Below are 20,029 nucleotides of genomic sequence, written 5' to 3'. Positions count from 1 at the left end.
GGCATGGTGGTTATGTTTGTTAGAAAATGTCCATGTTTCTAAAGAACACTGAAGTATGTAAAATAAAATGGCATGATGTTTGAGATTTGCCCTGAAATGCTCACAGCTTACAGAAATGGAAAAAAAAAAAAAAAAAAAAAGAAAAGAAAAAGAAAAAGAAGAAAAGGGATATAGAAAACAAGTGCCTTAGTCAGATCTGGCTGCTGTTAACAAAGTACCATAGACTAGGTTGCGTATTAACAGCAGATGATCAGGTTCTGGTACGGTCTCTCTTCTGGGTTGCAGAATTCAGACCCTTTCTTGAGTCCTCATGGAAGAAAGAGGATGAGAGAGCTTTCTGGGGTCCTTTTTATGAGGCACTAATCCCATCATGAGGGTTCCACCCTTATGACCTAATTACTTGGCAAAGGCCCCAACTCCTAATCCCAATACCTAATACCATCATATTGGGAGTTAGGATTTCAACATACAAATTTTGGGGGGGCACAAATGTTCATTCCATTGCAGCAGGTGTGGCAGTCTTGATAATTACTGCATCTGAGTAATAAGTACATGGGATTCATTATATTGTTTTCTGTACTTTTGTGTATTTTAAAAAATTGAAGAAAAGATAACTAAAAAACAGACAAATGTAAAGCACCCAATGGGGGTAAAAAATGATGCTCAAAGGACATAAACAGGCATTTGTAGAAGAGGAGATGCAAATGTATACTAAACATTTGAAAAGATATTCAGCCTTACTGGTAGTCAGGAAAATGCAAATTAAAACAATAAGGAGATACTATTTTTTATTGAAAAGACTATCAAAAAGTTAAAAGATTGGGACCATCTAGTGCTATGAACATGACAAAATAGCACTGATTGTTGCTGGGAGGGCAAATTGCCTATCTTACAGTATTTATTAAGATTAAACCATGCACATGCTATTAGATGCAGCAGTCTCATCTTTTGGAATTCATTCTGTGGAGGTAACAGTATCAGAAATTAATGACCTGTACATGAGTGTGTGAAGGAGCATTTTTTGTATTGTCAAAATTAAAAAAAGAGGACAACCTAAATTACCATAAAGGAATGGTCAAATAAATTATAGTTCATTCATGCCATAGAACATTACATATGTTTTTAATGAATCTGTTTTTCTATTATCAGTGTATATTTATAGTATATTAGAAAACACAGGTAAGAAAAAAGGAAAAAGTGTCTAGTTCCAGACCCAGAGATATCATCTTGGTGTATATCAAGTGGTTTTCGTTGTGTGTGTGTGTGTATATATATATATGTATGTATGTATGTGTATATGTGTGTATGCATGCATATGTATATATGTATATATGCATACATATATACTTGTTTTTCCAATAGAAAAGGCATCATGCGTTCCACAATATGTTGTAACTCCTTGTTTTCTTCATTCCTTCATGAATATTTTTCTACATCAACACATACTTATCTACAAACATGGCCTTCAAGAACTGCATGGTATTTCATTTTATGCATACTTCATAACTCGACCAATCCCCTACTTGGCGGTATTTAAGTGAATCCAATTTCTCCTTTTAGAAACACCGTCCCTGCATGCTAGCAAGACTTTGGAGATAGTTTGCTAATTGCCTTCCAGAAAGTTCTGGGTGCTTCTGGAGGCATTTGAGGCAGAGTAGGTAGAATGTTTTCCCATCAGGCGAGCTTGCTATCTTCCCAGATAGCAACACTGTAGTCTTTAGAACTTGAAAGACTTGTCTTATCTTGCCTGTTAGTCATGCAGCCTAAGCGGGACTAGGTTCCAGAAATCCCATACATGCTCTCCCTCCTCTTGCTTCATTCACGCCCCTCCCCACGCGCCACCCCCGCCCCCCGCGCTTTCCCGCTCGGCGGCCTGGCCTATGGCATACGCCAATAATTAATTAGGGGCGGGGATCAAGGAGCGGCTGTCAGGAGGTCGCCATATTTCTGTACGGCCCAGAGGCAGCCCGGGCAGTCGCCGGGTCGGTAGAGGTGCTGACAGGGCGGAGCCGCCGCTTGCCTCAGCCGGCCTCACCCCTCCCGCCCGGGACAGGTGGCTGGAGCGCGCTCCGCCTCCGCCAGCTGCGAGTGGGAGCGAGGGAGGGCCGGTCCCGGACGGTCGCCGCCAGCTGCGAGTGGAAGTGAGCGAGGGCTAGTCCCGGACCGCCGGGCCAGGGGTCCGGCGGCAGCAGACGGGTACCGTGGCGGCCAAAAAAATGCTCCTGTACCGAGGGGCCCCCGCCGGCCCTGGCGCGCCGGGCTGCGGGCTGGCCCGGCCCGGCGGCGGCCCGCAGGCCTTCGGGATCCGCCTGAGCACGGTAGGTCCGGGGCCCGAGGGGGCGGACGCGCGCGCGGGCCCCCGGGCTGCGGGGGGCGCGCGGGGAGGGCCCGGCGGGCCGAGGCCTCACGCGGGTCGGGACCTTCTCTCGCCCCCAGATGAGCCCCCGCTACCTCCAGAGCAACTCCAGCAGCCACACGCGACCCTTCAGTGCCATCGCGGAGCTGCTAGGTGAGTGGCGAGGGCGGGCCCGGCCGTGTTCGCCCGAGGCAGTGGTGCCAGCGTGGTGCCGCGGACGCGAGAGGAATGCGCAGAGCCGCGCGGGGCGGGCCGGGGCTGGGGTGGGGGCCTCGGAACCGGCCCCGGCTCCGCAGGCGGAGGAGGGGGATGGCTCTCTCGCCAGGAACTAGGTTCCGCTCATAAAACGGAGGAAACGAGGTGTGTCTGAAGCGTTAAAGACACCAGTGTGGTTTTTCTCTCGTGCTCGTGACGTTCGGGCACTTTAGGATAGCTTAGTTAGTAATCAAAAGGAGATGCATAAAAACCTCGGGCCCCGAGGCAGCTGGGTCCGCAGGGGCTGGCGACCGACGGAGGATGCCTAGCTAGCAAAGGGGCGTTGTAGAGGACCGAGGCGGGTCCTGGGGAAAGGTCTGGAAAGCGGAGTTCCTTAACTTTTGAGACAAGAAAGTTAGGAATGATGGGACATCTCTTAAGAGATGACACGAGTGCATTTGGCTCCCTGCTACTGCGGAGGGCTGGGTCCGTGGTCCACGAGCGCCCTCACACCGCTGGAATGAATATTGAGGACTTAATCTCTCGTTCCACCGGTGTTTGCTTTTAAAGTGTTTTCAGTTGATCCCTTCAAGCCAATTACACCAGTGCAGTAGTGTGCTACTGTGTGGAAAGCAAAGAAGAAACGCAGTCCTGCACAAAACGCAGCAGCATACAGGGCGCATTATACATGCTTTGAAAATCGAAAGAAGGAAGAAGTGTTTATGGGCAAGGTTGCACAGAACAAACTCTTGAAAATGTTTTCAAAGCTCCCCAAATGAACCCCGGTCTCTACTTAAGCAGTCGCTGTGGCCATGCCATGAGAGTTATCTTGGGTAAGAAGTCAATGGGTAGCAGGGGACTTACTTGGAAGGGTGATAAGAATGATAGAGACCTTTGATGATTAACCATAACACGGAATGCTTTACAATGTGTAATTTAATTAGAAGGTGAAAGGCAAAAAGTGGAATTGATACGTTTGGAACCCTAGAGCAGAGGGACTGTATCTTTGAGGTTTGGTACTGTGCCTTGGGGCTGTGCACTGAACCTCTGCAGAATGGAATACAATCCAAGTTAAGTATGTAATTTACAAGAAAGACTACAAGGGAGCAAAAAGTAGTGATTTACGTAGTGGGGGATGGGAAACCGAAATGTATTGTTCTCTCATGGTTGGCACGGTGCAGAACGTGATATACCTGTGCTGTGCTTACTGTACTTTCCAGGTGATTTAATGAGTTTCCAATTTGTAATTTTGAATATTTGTGATTTTGGCCATAAGCATTACCTTAAAGAACCTAAGCCGGATCTAAGACGTCCAGTATGAGCGCGAGTATGTGTATGTATTATGCACACACATGCATGCATACATGTATACAAACATAGATTTTAAGACCAAATAACAACTATTTGTGAAAATATTAATAATAGGGAAAAGAGAGAGCAAAGTGTTAACTGGCAATGCAAAGCTTTCATTTTAGGTTTTCCTTCAATCATTTTCTCCACTTGAGCATTAATTTTCTAGTGAATCATTCATTTGGTAAATATTTATTGAGCACCCACTGTGCGCAAGGCCACTGTGGTAGGCACAAAAATGAATACAACACAGATTCACTCTTCTAGTAGGGGAGATAAAACATGTACAGAAGGTTTATGCTTTGTCTAACAACAAAATGGAAATCGATATATAAACAAAGATAAAAACAAGTGCTGTGGGAGTTCAGAGGAAGGAGGAATGGCTTCCAGTTTATCAGGAAGAGGAAGGTTAGGAAAGGCTTTGTGGAGGAGGTGACATTTAAGCTGAGATTTGAAGGATTGGGACATGTGGATATGGGCGGGGAAGAATTCCAGGCAAAAGGAACAACTGCTTGAACAAAGGCATGAAGAATATTGAGTGGAGTTTAATTAGAGCATGGGGTTCACAAATAGTAAAAACGATAGGTACTTAAAAAGTTTACAAGCAGCTTTCACAAATAACTTTTTAACATTACCATTTGAGGTAAACATTTATTTTCATCCTGCAGATGAAGAAAAAGAGGTTCAGAAAATTTAGTTGACTTTTCCAAGGTTATATGTATACTAAGTAGCAGATCCAGGACTCAAACACAGGCCTTTTTACGCCAGATACTAAGTAAGGATGAGGTTAAAAAGGTCATCTGGGATCAGGATGTGACTGGGAGGCTCCAATATCTGGCTTTTTAGCCTGAAGTTTTCTGAGCAGGGGAATGTCATGATCAGAGCTGTGCTTCAGGAAAGTCAATCTTGCAGCAGTGTATAAAATTGAAGGAGAGAGATACGGATTTATATGACAGGAGGTTATTGCAATAATCCAGATGAGAGGAAATAAACTCTGTAAGAGATTGACAATGGAAATAGAGTAAATAGGATATGAGAGCGTCTAGGGATGCATAGGGTAAAGGAGAGGGAGGGATAAGAAAATTACTTAAATTTCAAATTTGTGGTCTATTCAATGCTAACCTTGTGTGTGTTTATAACAAAGGAAGAATAGGCTTGTGACAAAAGGTGATGACCTTACCTTTAGGCAGGAATACTTTTAGATACCTCTAGGATTTATGTAGGACAGTAGCTCCACCCTTGGCAATCTTTCATGTAGCCACCTATAGGCCATCCTTCTGGAACAGGGGAGGATGGGAGCCTTATGATGCTATGAAACAGAAAAGGATGAGAGGCTTGTGAAGCACTACCTCAAAGCCATCTCCCATTTGCCATCTTATCTCTCCTGGGAGGCTGTCATGGAATAGTTTCTCATTGCCTCCTAGATTCTGATGAGATACGAGAGCAGGGGGAAGGTAGAGATGGGGTCCTCCCACGAAGGGATAGCACGAGCCAAGTTAGGAGAGAGAAAACTCCTTGTGATCTGGTAGCACATGGGCTTGTGTGGCCAGGTTAGGGAATGAAGACACTCCAGCATCTGATAGCACACTTCTCACCTAAGTGGTGGGCAGGGAGAGAGGAGTAAGGGTTCTTTCATTGTGCTACCTGTTCATTGGCTGGATGGGCCGGATTAGGGGAGAAGATAGATTTTCTGGGATCCAATAGCACTTGCCATGTATTGGTAAATTTTTGGAGGGTTAAGCAGCCAGAGGTAGGATTGAAACCAGCCTCCAGATCGGTGCCTTGTTATCATAAGTTCATTTATTGAGGCCAGCCTTATTATTATTGTAATTTCATTTGCTGAGACCGAATGAAGGGCCATGTAAAACTGAAAGTAAGTACAAAACCGTGCTTGCTGGTGCCTCTCTACTGATCTCTCTTTCCCTACTGCTCCAGCTGACCCTGGCCTCTTGCATGCCCCCTCCCCCTTGTATTCCATGAGCTTCCAGCCAAGGAGATAAAATGTTGAGCTGCTCCTGGCAGCTACATTGTAACTCCTGAAGTGCCTGTGTTAAAACTATTTGGTGTGTTCCTGTAAAAAAAAAAAAAAAAGTACCTAGTAAAGTTTGGGCAAAACTTGCAGTAAAGAGGAAAAGAATTGAGATGATTTTGTGAGAGGCCTTTGAGCTGATTCGTTGAATGCACCGTTGGGTAAACATGTAGTTGCAATTGATAGGTGTTACATGTTTGAATCGTGAATGTTCACAAATTGTTAGAAAAAAATACCTCTATGTCCAAAGTTTTCAGTGTATAAATGATGTCCAGTTGATTGACAAGTTGTATCATCAGTCACAGTGCCTTTGGTTGTCTGCCAGCAGGAGTGTCTGATCAGTCCCAACACAATTCATGGCCTGCTTGGCGAGTAAAGGTTCTTGAAACAGTGTAGGCAGCTGTGTAATGCTGAATCCTTTAGTCAGTTAAAGAAAAATACTGCTGCCTCTTACAAAGTAAAGAACTGCATTTCTGATAAAGCTGCCATTGTAGGACAGACTTGTAACTCCTGCCAAAACTTAGCCCACTTGTCTTGCCACATTATATGGGCCCTAGGCCCCCAACCTGGTCCTTAAAGATTGACTATATCATCCATCAACAGAAGAATGGATAAAGAAAATGTGGTATATAGACACAATGGAATACTATTCAGCCATAAAGAGAAGGAAATACTGTCATTTGCAGCAACATGGATAAACTTGAAGGACATTATGTTAAATGAAATAAGCCAGGCACAGAAGGCAAACTATGTGGAATGTTCTAACTTCTATGTGGAAACTAAACAAGTACTAAGTAGCAGATCCAGGATGCAAACACAGGTCTTTTTACTGGAAATACCAAGTAGGGAATGAGGTTAAAAAGGTCGTCTGGGATCAGGGTGTGACTGGGAGGCTCCAGTGTTTGGCTTTTTAGCCTGAAGTTTTCTGAGCAGAGGAATGTCATGATCAGAGCTGTGCTTCAGGAAAGTTAATCTTGCAGCAGTGTATAACATTGAAAGAGAGAGATACGGATTTATAAGAGTAGTTAGGAGGTTACTGCAATAAGCTTAGAAGTAGAGAGTGGAATAGTAGTTACTAAAGGCTGGCAAGGGTGGGAGGGGGGATAGCTAGAGGTGGGTTAATGGCTACAAAATTACAACTAAGATAAAAGAAATAAGTTCTAATGTTTTATAGCACTGTAGGATGGCTATAATTAATAACAATTAACTGTATATTTTCAAATAGCTAGAAGAATAGATTTTGAATGTTCCCAACAAAAGAAATGATAAATGTTTGAGGTAATGAATATGCTAATTATCCTGATTTGATCATTCACATTGTATAAGTGTATCAAAACATCACATTGTATTCTATAAATATGTACAACTATTATGTGAATTAAAAAAATAAAAACACAAAAAAGTGGCTGCCACTCATATGAAATAAACTTTCCCTTAGGGCCTTCTAAATGAAAAAAAAAGAAAAAAAAAAAGGTTGACTATACCAGGCCTCTTAATCCCCTTCTGGGACTATTGGCGATGCTGTACTACTGTTAAGACGTTTTCCGCTTACAGTCAGTGACAGTTTTATCAATGACTCTGGCAATACCATTGTGACCCTTGAAATTAATCTGTGTTTTGTTTTATTTGATGAACATTCCACATATCCAAGTGGCTGTAACTGATATCATTAATTGTGTTATAAAAAATGGGTGTTTTGCATATTTGTAATACTTCTCTGGATTGTAAGGGGTGTTCCCGGGAAAAAAATGATATAATTTGATCAGTAGTAATAGAACAAGTATATGGCCAGGACCTGACCTGGCTGTCTTAGCTTAGCTTTTTGGTATCACTAAAGCAGTATAGGATACCAGGGAAAGGGAAGAGGGTGGAAGGGAAGGACTCTGTCTTGCTCAAAGAGCTTAGTAGAGACAGGAATGATTAAGGAACCTATCCAACAGATTGTATAAACTGCCCCTCAATTGTGGCCAGTGAGCCACATTTGTCAGTGATTGACAATTATGTAAACTGGTGCCTGTGGCAAAAACATGTGGCAACTAGACAGTGGCACCCCCCTGGGGTTGTGGACGTGACACAATTGTTAGACTATGGCAATATTTGATGTCTTTGGAGTCTTAAATAATTAACTCATTGTGAAGACATAAATCAGGAGGAATCGTGAACCTATGTATTTTTTCTACTTTAATTCTATGTTCTCCATTTCCTGAAAGGATGGACAGCCTTACCTTTAAAACTATTACAAAATACCTAAGCAAAAATCACTCCCTCTAAGTATGCTTGCTACCATCACTGAGATCTAGGCAGACAATTAAGTCTTTTGATTTTAAACTCTAACCCTTTCAGTGCCTCTTAGGCTATAAACAGGAATGGCAGTACTCTCTGTGTTCTTTAACAGAGGAGGTGATGTAAGAAAGAAGAAAATAAAATGATCACAAATAAACTGTAATGTGTGTAATATGCATCATCTTTTACCAAAGTTGCTCCTTCAGCTTTTCTCCATAGCCACTCTTTACTGTATGTGTATACAAACAGTAAAGGGGCTAAAAGGCAAGAAGTAATAAGACAAAAATGGAGCAAAATGCTTTGTATATGGGAGTAGTTATTAATACTTTTTTCCAAAGACCCTGAAGTTCGAAGGTGGAAAGGCAGATTGCATATCGCTCGTATGAAATCTGGAAATCAGCTTTAGAACTCAATCTGGCATCATCTCTTTTGTTCTCTATAATTTAGTAAGTGCACTACCGTTAATGCTCCCTGATACCTTCTCAAACATCCAAATGAAGGAAATAAAGGACATTTCTTATGTCTTGGCGTCACTGAACTAGAGATTTTGATACAATATTGGAAAAGGGGATCTAATATCGCAGATTTCTACCTTTTGCAGATAATGCTGTAGATCCAGATGTATCTGCCAGGACGGTCTTTATAGATGTTGAGGAGGTCAAGAATAAATCTTGTTTGACCTTTACCGATGATGGATGTGGGATGACACCTCATAAACTACACCGAATGCTCAGGTAAAAATGTCTTCATTGTCTTTTTCTTGTCTTAAGCTCATGAACCCTATTTAAGGCTTCATAATTTTCATTAATATTTTGCTTTCCTTTTGTTCATTCAACAAATATTTATTAAGCATCTCTTATGTGCCAGGGCACTGGTTATGAAACAAATATTGTTCCTTCCCTCACAGAGCTTTCAGCCTAGCTGGCAACTCAGACAAATTAAATAAGTAATAAAAAGCTATAAGCATAATAAGAAGGTACAGAATGTTTGAGACAAGTCATCAGGGGAGCCCAGTCTGATCCCAGAGGTTAGGAAAAGTATCCTAGACAAAATGATATTTAAGCTGAGATCTAAGGGTGAGTACAGTTTAACCAGCTAAATAAAGGGGCAGGGAGCAAGGGATGACAATTCACACAAAGAGAACAGCAAATATAAAGACCCAGAGGCCTTCACTGGTCCGAGACCTCCAATTTATATTAATCTAAACTCACTCTTAAATCAGAAGTATTGGAGTTGGGGTGATTTATTGATTAGAACCATGAAGGTACCTGGGTATAATCAAACCCCAAGCAAGATAAATAGAAGGCATTCAGACACATATTCTTTAAAGGTTTTGCAGTAGAATCACAAACTTAGGAAATTCTCCTTTCTAACTGTTAAAGCTTGTGCTAGATTTCTATTGCCACTGTCAGTTCATTTCATCACTTTAAAACATTTGTAGTTGAGAACGTAAATTTATACTATATCATCTCCGCATATCACTCAGTGGAATATGAGTATTCCTTCAACTCCTTCCTTCTCTCTTCCTTGTAGCAGATGAGGTTGATTACTCTCCCTGTGGCTTCCTGAACTAGAGTGTGTGAAGCACGAGTAACAATGGTGGAATGCTGTGGAGGAGGGAAAGGGCTCCAAACTATAAAAATGGAAAACAAATTCATGTGGTTGTAGTTACCCTTGTAGGTATTCTAAATCAATTACTCTGTTTGTAGGGAAATCCCTTTGATTCATCAAAGAAACAAAAATGAAATTTGGGCAAAGGAAATGGTTGTGTTTTACCACTCAGCAGTCTGTATACCTTGTGTCTCAGACCCTCCTAATTAGAAGACTATTTGAGGAAAACCTCTAAAAGTGAAACAAGAATTGTGACCATTATGTTAGTGAAGGTAGAAAGTTGGCCCAATCCTTTAACTTATAACATCAGTTTTATATCCTGAAGTTAATATTATATATTAAGAAAAATACAATTTTAGATGGGATGGAACCAAAGCATTTATATGTTCAATTCTGTATGTACTAGTTGGTTGTTTTCCCCCTAAAATTACTTGTCTTCTTATTTTTTGAGACAGAGTCTCACTCCATCACCCAGGCTGGAGTGCAGTGGCATGATCTCAGCTCACTGCAACCTCAGCCTCCTGGTTTCAAATGATTCTCGTAACTCAGCCTCCCGAGTAGCTGGGATTATAGGGGTGTGCCACCATGCCTGGCTAATTTTTTTGTATTTTTAGTAGAGACAGGGTTTTGCCATGTTGTCCAGGCTGGTCTCGAACACCTGACCTCAAGTGATCTGCCCACCTCAGCCTCCCAAAGTGCTGGGATCACAGGTGTGAACCACCGCACCCATCCAAAATTGCTTATCTTCTTAATGACTCCTTCCCATCATACCTTATCCCATTGACGTGGGTGTTGAGTAGTGGGCTCAGCACATCTGATCTTCCGTTTTGTCTGTGGGACTACATCTGTGAAACTTGGTTAGAGTTATAAGGTAGAAGGGAGGAGAAGAATGGTTTCAAAATAATTGCCACAATTTTTGTTCCAGATTCATTCATTTATTCATTCAACAAATTTTTATTGAGCACCTGTGTGCAAGGCACTGGAGATAAAGTGGTGAACCAGGTAGACATGATTCTTGGCTGACAGCTTAATGAGAAAGAACAAAATTGACTAGTAATATAACTAAATAGGCTATTCCACCCAGTGGTAAGTGCTATGAAGGTAGAGCACAGTTTCTTTGAGAACGTATAACAGGGATCTAATCTAGTCTAGGGAATTAAAAAAGGCTCCCCTGAAGAAATGACATTCAAATTGAAATATGAAGGATGAGTATCACCCATTCAAATTTTTTATTCCCTCCCCAAGGAGCAAAATAGGTAGAAACTTTCTTAGCCATAGAATTTTCCCTATCATACCAAATATGTTTACCACTAATTTGAGCTGGGCAATTGTTCCTCCTATTTAAAAAATAATTTTAGAAAATTATTTTAATGAGTCCTTAATGTAATATATGTACTGAATTTTATTTGTGATTGTATCTTGAAACAAACTTGAATCAGCTAGAAGATACCTTTTTTTTAATTAAAAAAAATTTTTTTTGAGATGGAGTTTCACTCTTGTCCCTCAGGCTGGAGTGCAATGGCATGATCTCAGCTCATTGAAACCTGCCCCTCCCGGGTTCACGCAACTCTCCTGCCTCAGCCTCCCAAGTAGCTGGGATTACAGGCAGGTACAATCACGCCCAGCTAATTTTTGTATTTTTAGTAGAGACGGGGTTTCACCATGTTGGCCAGGCTGGTCTTGAACTCCTGACCCGAAGTGATCAGCCCGCCTTGGCCTCCCAAAGTGCTGAGATTACAGGCATGAGCCACCGTGCCCAGTGAAGATACCATTTATTTAAAAGAGATCATTTAAGGCCAAGCATGGTGGCTCATGCCTATAATTCTAGCACTTCCAAAGGCCAAGGAAGGCAGATTGCCTGAGTCCAGGAGTTTGATGCCTGCCTGGGCAACACAGGGGGACCCCATCCTTACAAAAAAATACAAAAATTAGCTGAACATTTTGGCATGCACCTGTAGTCCCTGCTACTCGGGAGGCTGAAGTGGGAGGATCGCTTGAACCCAGGAAGCGGAGGTTGCAGTGAGCTGAGATTGTGCCATTGTAATCCAGCTTGGGCAACAGAGGGAGACCTTGTCTCAAAAATAAATAAATAAATAAATAAAAATAAAAGAGATTTTTTAGTCCAATCCTAACTTCCAGCAAAGGATTCTATTTTTTTTTTTTTAGATGGAGTTTTGCTCTGTCGCCAGGCTGGAGTGCAGTGGCGCGATCTCGGCTCACTGCAACCTCCGCCTCCTGGGTTCAAGCAATTTTCCTGCCTCAGCTTCCCGAGTAGCTGGGGCTACAGGTGTGCACCACCATACCCAGCTAATTTTTGTATTTTTAGTAGAGACGGGGTTTTACCATGTTGGCAGCCAGGATGGTCTCCATTCCTTGACCTTGTGATTCACCTGCCTCGGGCTCCCAAAATGCTGGGATTACAGGCATGAGCCACCACGCCTGGCCCGAAGGATTCTATGTTTTCTGGGTTTTTTTTTTTTTTTTTTTGGATGGAGTTTCACTCTTGTTGCCCAGGCTGGAGTGCAATGGTGTGATCTTGGCTCACTGCAACCTCCGCCTCCCGGATTCAAGTGATTCTCCTACCTCAGCCTCCCGAGTAGCTGGGATTACAGGCATGCGCCACCATGCCTGGCTAATTTTGTATTTTTAGTAGAGACGGGGTTTCACCATGTTGGTCAGCTGGTCTTGAACTCCCTAACTGAAGTGATCCGCCTGCCTCGGCCTCCCAAAGTGCTGGGATTACAGGCATGAGCCACCGTGCCTGGTGCTGTTTTCTACTTGAAGGCATATTACTTTTGTATTTGGAAAAAATAATAGAAGTAATTATACAAATTTATTAAGCCTACAGAAGTTCTATTTGACCTCTAACATTTGTTGTTACACTGTCCACACTTTCCAACTCTTTATGCAACTCTATTTTCAGGCTGATAAAATAGTTGTGTAACTGTAGCAACAGTTTCTTCCATAAACATAGAATTTCATGAAAATCAAATTAAAAAGGAAAAACCTATTATTAAATTCCTTTAAGGTCCACAACTAATTATCTTTAGCTTCTGGGGCTAGTGTGTGGATCAGTTAGTCTGTATATTCAGCTGCCTTTTTCAGCAAGGTGGAAAACCTCTTTCAAAGTTCAAAGACTGAAAACAGCCACATAACCACAGAAGGTATTTGCTACCTGTGCTCAGAAGTGCACTTCCTAGCAGGTGTATTCTTCTAAAACAATAGCTGGAGAATAACAGTCTGCTTAGCACTCTTTCATTCTTTTATATTACATATTAAATCACAAGTATACCTAGGAAATAGCAGTGCCTGCCTTTGTGCACCCATGGATTTTGCCAAGGTTTGTTTCATTGGTCAGAGTCTTTACTTATTTATTATTTTTCTTAACTTTTATTTTTGGTTTGGAGGTACACGTGAAGGTTTGTTACATAGGTAAACACGTGTCACGGCAGAGTCCCAATTTAAATTTACCTCTCTGGATTCTGATTCTTGACATTTTAAGATACTCCAGAGCAAGCTGCTGTATTTTTGGATTCCACTAAAAGTGCTGGTATCCAAGCCACCTTGATGTGTAAACAGTGTTGTCTCTCACACGAGAGGATAGAGCAGGACTGACTTAGCAAATAGAAACCACCTAAGCCAAGTTATCTCTGTGGAAAATTATTACTGAGCTATAGCAAACTATCAAATTCATTCTTACAATTCTATTATTATGTGTGGTGAGGGCTTTTGTGTTAGGTAGTTATTTGATTGGTACCTGACATTGATTCTGCCAGTTTGCATTTAAATAGAATGCCGAACATGAGAACTTAGGTGGAATAAAAGAGCACACGGGAAGAGTTAAGTGAAACACAGTAACAACAACAAAAATCCAGAGTTTATAGCTCCTCTCTTCTCGTTATTCTTATCCTTTTCCATTCTGGTTCTGGCCTGGCAGTACTACTTATCTTCTCAACCTTGTATCATAATTTGGTCTCCTCAAATTAACACAGTGAGGGTTTATACTTTCAAGGGGGAAAAGAGGTGATAGATGGTGGAAGAGGCTAAAAAATTAAGGGAGTTGTAATCTCCCTATTTTCACCACTTTCCCTTGATCACCTAATTGAAGCTTTTGTGGTATAAGAGAAAGTTAAAGTCCGGTTAACGATACAAATTCATTTGAAGTGATGTGTAAGATTACTATTTATGAAGAGCCCTGAGTTTTAGGTGTGACCTTAGGTCTGAAGTAGGAGTAGGGGATAGCACATGACAACTATCAGAATGACTTCTAGAGTTAGTTTAAAATTAATGTTTGAATACTACTTTATACTTAATGTATTTTGCATACAGTATATAATTTAATCCTCATAACAAACCCATTTTTTTTAAAAGCCAATTCTTCCACAAGAAAAATGGGAATGCCTGAATCTTACTATTATAAGTCTGTATCCTGGAATACTAAGGCCCATAGGCAACACAAACTGAAGTTCTTTTTCTTTTTTTTTTTTCCCAAAGGACTGCTGCCATGGAAATTACCTTTTTCTGTCACTAGATTTATTTGTAGGATACACACAGCTCCTATAAAGTATCTACTCTAGGAGGACATATGGTATTATTGTATAATGCTTTGAAATAGAAAATTAAAAGGTGGTTCCCTTTCTTAGTGAGTAAACACAAAACCGCAACCTTCAGGAAGTAGAAATCAGATACCTCAGCTCTCCATGCTCAAAAGAGTAAAATTGTTAAAGATCAGCCTGCTCAGTCATGGTCTGACCAGAGTATCTATTTTATTGATGTTGAGAAGCACCTAATCTGTAATATATGAAGTCCTTCCTTAGACTATAAACTCTGAAGGCAAGAATCATGTCTCTTATTAAAAATGGTCTCTAGTGCTTAGCCCAATGCTTGGCACATTGTAGGTGCTTAGTTTAAATATTTATTGAATGAATGATAGTGCACAACATTGTAAAATTAGTCAATCTGGAGAGAAACAATCCTTTTTAGTATGATTTTTTCTTTTATTGATACCTAATATTTTACTTATTTATGGGGTACATGTGAGTACTTTATACATGCATACAATGTGTAATGATCAAGTGAGGGTGTTTGGGGTTTCCATCACCTTGATAATTTATATGTTGGTAACATTGGAACTCCTCTTTTCTAGCTACTTTGAAATATATGATGTATTATTGCTAATTATAGTCACCCTGGTCTGCTATGGAACATTAGAACTTTTTTCTTCTATCTAACTATAAGTTTGTACTCATTTGCCAAACTCTATTCATTTCTCCTTCTCATCCTGAGAAACAATCCTTACAATTAGTTTTATTGATGGTGAGGGAAGATATATAATCATTTTATTTTTAATTTTTAAAGTTCTGTTATTTTGGTGTGTACCTGAATGGAAAATACAAGGAAGGGAAAGGTTCTGGCTTCCAGATTAAGCTGATCAAAAGGGGCTACAGAGATTGTTGAGGCACCTAAGTGAAAGGTCCTTAATAGAGCAAGAGAGACTTTATACTGCAACTGTTTGCTGATATTCAGAGGCAGAACTACCTATTTTTATCCTTTGGCCACATTCCAATGAACTGTCCCAGCAGATGGAACAGAGACTAAGAATTGGAAGGGTTATCCTTTGAGTGGAGAGTTGAACTTGTCAAGATATATGATCCCTGACTTTCAGATTTCTAGAGGATGATATAAACAGGTTAGGAGATGCCTAATCTAGTACCTCTGACCAATGACAATATCTGGAACTTTTGCTACCCTCTCTAGATAACTACATTTTTCACCTTACCCTAACTTTACTTCTACAGCAATCAGAGCTGTTTTATCTAGACAAGAAAGGCAGCTGCCCAAGGCCTTCTCCAGCTATGTTAGCTGGTGAAAAGGGGCCCTTTTTTACATTTATAAAGTGTGACTCTAACGTAATGGAACTATTTATGTATACACAAACCACACAGGAAAATTAGTCCCATTACCCCATAGTAATTTCCTATGTTTTTAACCTAATAGTTTTGCCCATAAATACCAAAAGGAATAAAAAAGGAAGGACTTTTTACAAGTGTTATTTATTTGTAGGCCAAATATTCTGCCTATCACCTATCTTAGGATGCTTTTTACCTTTCTGATTTCTTTTTTTCTGATTTGTTTTTTCTTGTGTAATTGCAGCTTTGGCTTTACAGATAAAGTAATAAAGAAGAGCCAGTGTCCCATTGGGGTCTTTGGTAATGGTTTCAAGTCAGGCTCCATGCGGCTAGGAAAGGACGCCCTTGTCTTCACCAAGAATGGGGGTACTCTCACTGTTGGACTTCTATCACAGACCTATCTGGAATGTGTCCAGGCCCAGGCAGTTATTGTACCAATTGTTCCATTCAACCAGCAAAACAATATCCTTTCTGGAAATGGAGAATGTTGGTTAAAAATTAGTCTAATCTGAGTGTTTGATTAGATTCCAACTTCAGGTCAAATCCAACTGTCAGAAGTTTTAAAAGAGGTATTCAAATGTCTTAAATTTAACTGGGATTTTTCTCTATTAAACATTTAAAAAACAAGTAGAACATTGACATAAGCTTAGAAATGTTTTTGCTATATTGAAATTTTCATTGTTAGGCAGTTTGATCTATATAGTGTATCTCTGCTCTACCACCACCCCATGGTAAAGCTCCGAAGGCCTTCCTTTTTTTTTTTTTTTTCCTAAGGATAGCTACATTTGCATTAATAGGCCTAGAAACATACTATTTATCAGCTTATATAATAGCAGAATAGCTCATTTCCCTATATCTGCACAGCTGTTACTTCTGTTAGACACCTGGTTCTCTTGACTGGAACAGTATAGCAGTAAGGTTTTAACTTATTGCTTCCAAAGAAGTTAAAAAATTAAGCCTTTGATCTTTTAAATATAACACTTTGTTTACATGATATCTTTGAAGCTATATTCTGCATGGGCAACTGATTTTGGAGCTTGTCTCTACAACCTTTCTCCATTTTTCACCTTTCCTCCTTCTATAGCAGTAATATGCATGCTGTATGTCTATAGTTTTGTCTAAATATGCAATCCAAAGGGCAGATCTTCCTTCTCAATAGCATCCTAAGATATTATTTTTTCTTTGACTATATTTGATTTTACAAAAAATGATTATTACCGAGGATTCATTGCCCAGCCTAGAAGCCATCTTGAACTATTCCATTTTCAACCGTGAAAATGACCTGCTGGCCCAGTTTGATGCCATCCCAGGCAAAAAAGGCACTCGTGTTCTCATTTGGAACATCCGCAGGTATAGTATTCCAAGGGTGATAGATTCTAATAAACAAAGGTAGTATGATGAAACACATTTTTATTTAATTTTAACTTTTAAAATTTTTATAAAAAGACAGGGTCTCATTATGTTGCCCAGGCTGGTTTCGAACACCTGGCTTCAAGTGATATTCCCTCCTTAGCCTCCCAAATTATTGGGATTACAAGTGTGAGCCACTGTGCTTGGCCTAGCACATTTTAATAACTCTTTTTAGAGTAATTTAGAGCAAAGTAGATAAATTTTAATATATATCTCATTGCATACTTTTATGTAACTTTGTCTTAGAAAAACAAGAGTTCTGGCCGGGTGCGGTGGCTCATGCTTGTAATCCCAGCACTTTGGGAGGCTGAGGTGGGCAGATCATGAGGTTGAGAGATCGAGACCATCCTGGCCAACATGGTGAAACCCCGTCTCTATTAAAAAAAAATACAAAAATTACCTGGGCATGGTGGTGTGTGCCTGTAGTCCCAGCTACTTGGGAGGCTGAGGCAGGAGAATCGCTTGAACCCAGGAGGTGGAGGTTGCAGTGAGCAGAGATCGCGCCTCTGCACTCCAGCCTGGTGACAGAGTGAGACTCTGTCTCAAAAAAAAAAGAAAAAAGAAAAACAGAGTTGTTTGAGATAGTGGTTTTTGTTGGTAAAATGTGGCATGTTTAAGGTGGAAACACACATATGCTGAGGCTATTGCCACAGATAATTAAGACAGTTTAGCATATTCTAAGCTCCTCAGAATCCTTTATAAATATCTATTTCATATTCATGGACATTTTTTTTTTTTGAGACAGAGTCTCTCTTGCCCAGGCTGGAGTGCAGTGGTGCAAACTTGGTTCACTGTAACCTTCACCTCCTGGGTTCAAGTGATTCTCATGCCTCAGCCTCTCGAGTAGCTGGGATTACAGGTGTGCGCCACCACGTCTGGCGAATTTTTATATTTTTTTCTAGAGACGGGGTTTTGCCATGTTGGCCGGGCTGATCTTGTACTCCTGACCTCAAGTGATCCACCCACCCCAGCCTCTATTACTGGCATGAGCCACCGTGCCTGGCCAATAGGCATTTTTTTAAGTTTGGTAATTGATAGTTATTTTACCTACTAGACAATGACAATGAAGTATGAGAAAAAAAATTAGAGTAAACAAAGCACAATAAGATCTTTAAAAAATAAGGAGTTCTGTGTTAGTGCTTTCACAGTAGCTGGGTTAGAAGTAGAAAAATCTGGCCAGGTGTGGTGGCTCACACCTGTAATTCCAGTACTTTGGGAGGCCAAGGCAGGAGGATCACTTGAGGCCAGGAATTTGAGACCAGCCTGGGCAACAAAATGAGACCCTGTCTCTTTAAAAAAAAAAAAAAAAAGAAGTAGAAAAAATCTTTGAAGCAGATAAATATGAACTATAATGAGACTAGGTTAAGATCATGTCTTCAAAACTAATAAAACAATCTAGAAATACTTTATGCTATTTCATTTGTTTAATCTTAGCGTGTCTAATGGAATACATTTAAGAATGGATTAACACCTAAACACTAAAAAATAACCCTAAAAACCTTTAATATAAAATAGAGGTATTACTGATATGTTTAATAGAAAAGATTATCGGATAAATGTATTCTTCCTTTTCTCCTTAGGTGAAGTATTTTGTCTCATTTACCTGGGTAAAACAAATAAAAACAATGCTAGTTTATATAGAGAGTACTGTACTTGACAATTAAGAGAAGTGTGACTCACACATTGGTAATTTAGATCTTCCCTGTGTCCTACTGAGAAAACCTCAAGTAATATAGTTTGTATTACAAAGAATTTTTTGAGGTATTTCCAGTGATTTACATATCTTAAACAGAACTTTTTCTTTGTATGTCGTTTCCCAGTTATGTATATGGTACTAGGTGGTATACAGGTTGACTTTCCCTAATCCAAAAATCTAAAATCTGAAGTGCTACAAAATCTAAAACATTTTGAGCACAGACATGACAACTCAAAGGAAATGATCATTGGAGCATTTTGGATTTTGGATTTTTGGATTAGGGGTGCTCAACCAGTAAGTATAATGCAAATATTTCAAAATCCAAAAGGATCCAAAACACTTCTGGTCCCAAGCATTTCAGTTAAGGGATATTCAACCTGTATAAATAAAGGATTACATGGTCAAACAAATTTGGGAAAAGCTGACTTAAAGCTTACTGTGTTGCTTTATTGTAGGACTTCTGGGAGTCCTGGAGTCCTTTAATATACTAATGTGCGTTGAAAATATGTAAAAGAGCAATATAGTATGAAGTATTTCCCAATCAATTTTTAAAAAGTATTTCTTCAGGTTGGGTGGTGGCTCACACCTCTAATCCCAGCCCTTTGGGAGGCTGAGATGGGAGAATCGCTTGAGCCCAGAAGTTGGAGGCGACAGTGAGCTATGATCATGCCACTGCACTCTAGCCTGGGCAGCAGAGAAAGACCCTGTCTCTCAGAAAATGTTTCTACAGACCTTTTTTCCTTAGATGGGGAATGTGAGGGACAAGGAGGATAGAGAATCTCCTCAGGGCATATGCATTGGGGTCAGGTGGGGTAGTGAGAATCAGAATTATCCTGGAAAATCCATAATAAGCTATTATACATTGACATGGGCATGATGCAGACAACAGACCATAATGGCTCTGGTGCAGCCCTGTAAAAGGAGCTACAATTTCAACACAGCAGCTCTGAGCTTATGGAGCCTGAAGTATGAAGCAGAGTTATCACTAGAGCTCGAGGTGACTCTGAGGGCTAAGAATTATTTCTCAATTTTATTTGATCATAGAACTTTTATGTATTTATTTCTTTTTAAGAGTATCTTGTGAGATTACTGTTCCACAGAACAAATTTTGGGAAGTACTGTTCTGATATATACATTTTTACTAAAACCTGTCATTTGAGTTTTTTCCAAGAATAAAGATGGGTCTTAAC

General features: G+C 40.4%; 1 protein-coding gene across 2 annotated transcripts in view; it reads left to right on the top strand.

The window, feature by feature from the left end:
* Positions 1-1,779: 1,779 nt before the first annotated feature.
* MORC4 (MORC family CW-type zinc finger 4) overlaps positions 1,780-20,029 on the top strand; it is a 59,591-nt gene continuing 41,341 nt past the window's right edge. The window contains exons 1-5 of one of the 2 annotated variants that reach the window (XM_034949806.3): positions 1,780-2,318; positions 2,437-2,509; positions 8,815-8,947; positions 15,978-16,195; positions 16,936-17,083. In XM_034949806.3, coding sequence (XP_034805697.1) covers positions 2,217-2,318; positions 2,437-2,509; positions 8,815-8,947; positions 15,978-16,195; positions 16,936-17,083 — 674 coding nt within the window. In that variant the 5' untranslated portion in view covers positions 1,780-2,216. The remainder of the gene's footprint in view (positions 2,319-2,436; positions 2,510-8,814; positions 8,948-15,977; positions 16,196-16,935; positions 17,084-20,029) is intronic. The other variant, XM_034949805.3, reaches the window with a different exon arrangement.

This window comes from Pan paniscus, chromosome X (assembly GCF_029289425.2).
Source record: "Pan paniscus chromosome X, NHGRI_mPanPan1-v2.0_pri, whole genome shotgun sequence".
Taxonomy (NCBI): domain Eukaryota; kingdom Metazoa; phylum Chordata; class Mammalia; order Primates; family Hominidae; genus Pan; species Pan paniscus.
This window is presented reverse-complemented; position numbering and strand designations above follow the sequence as displayed.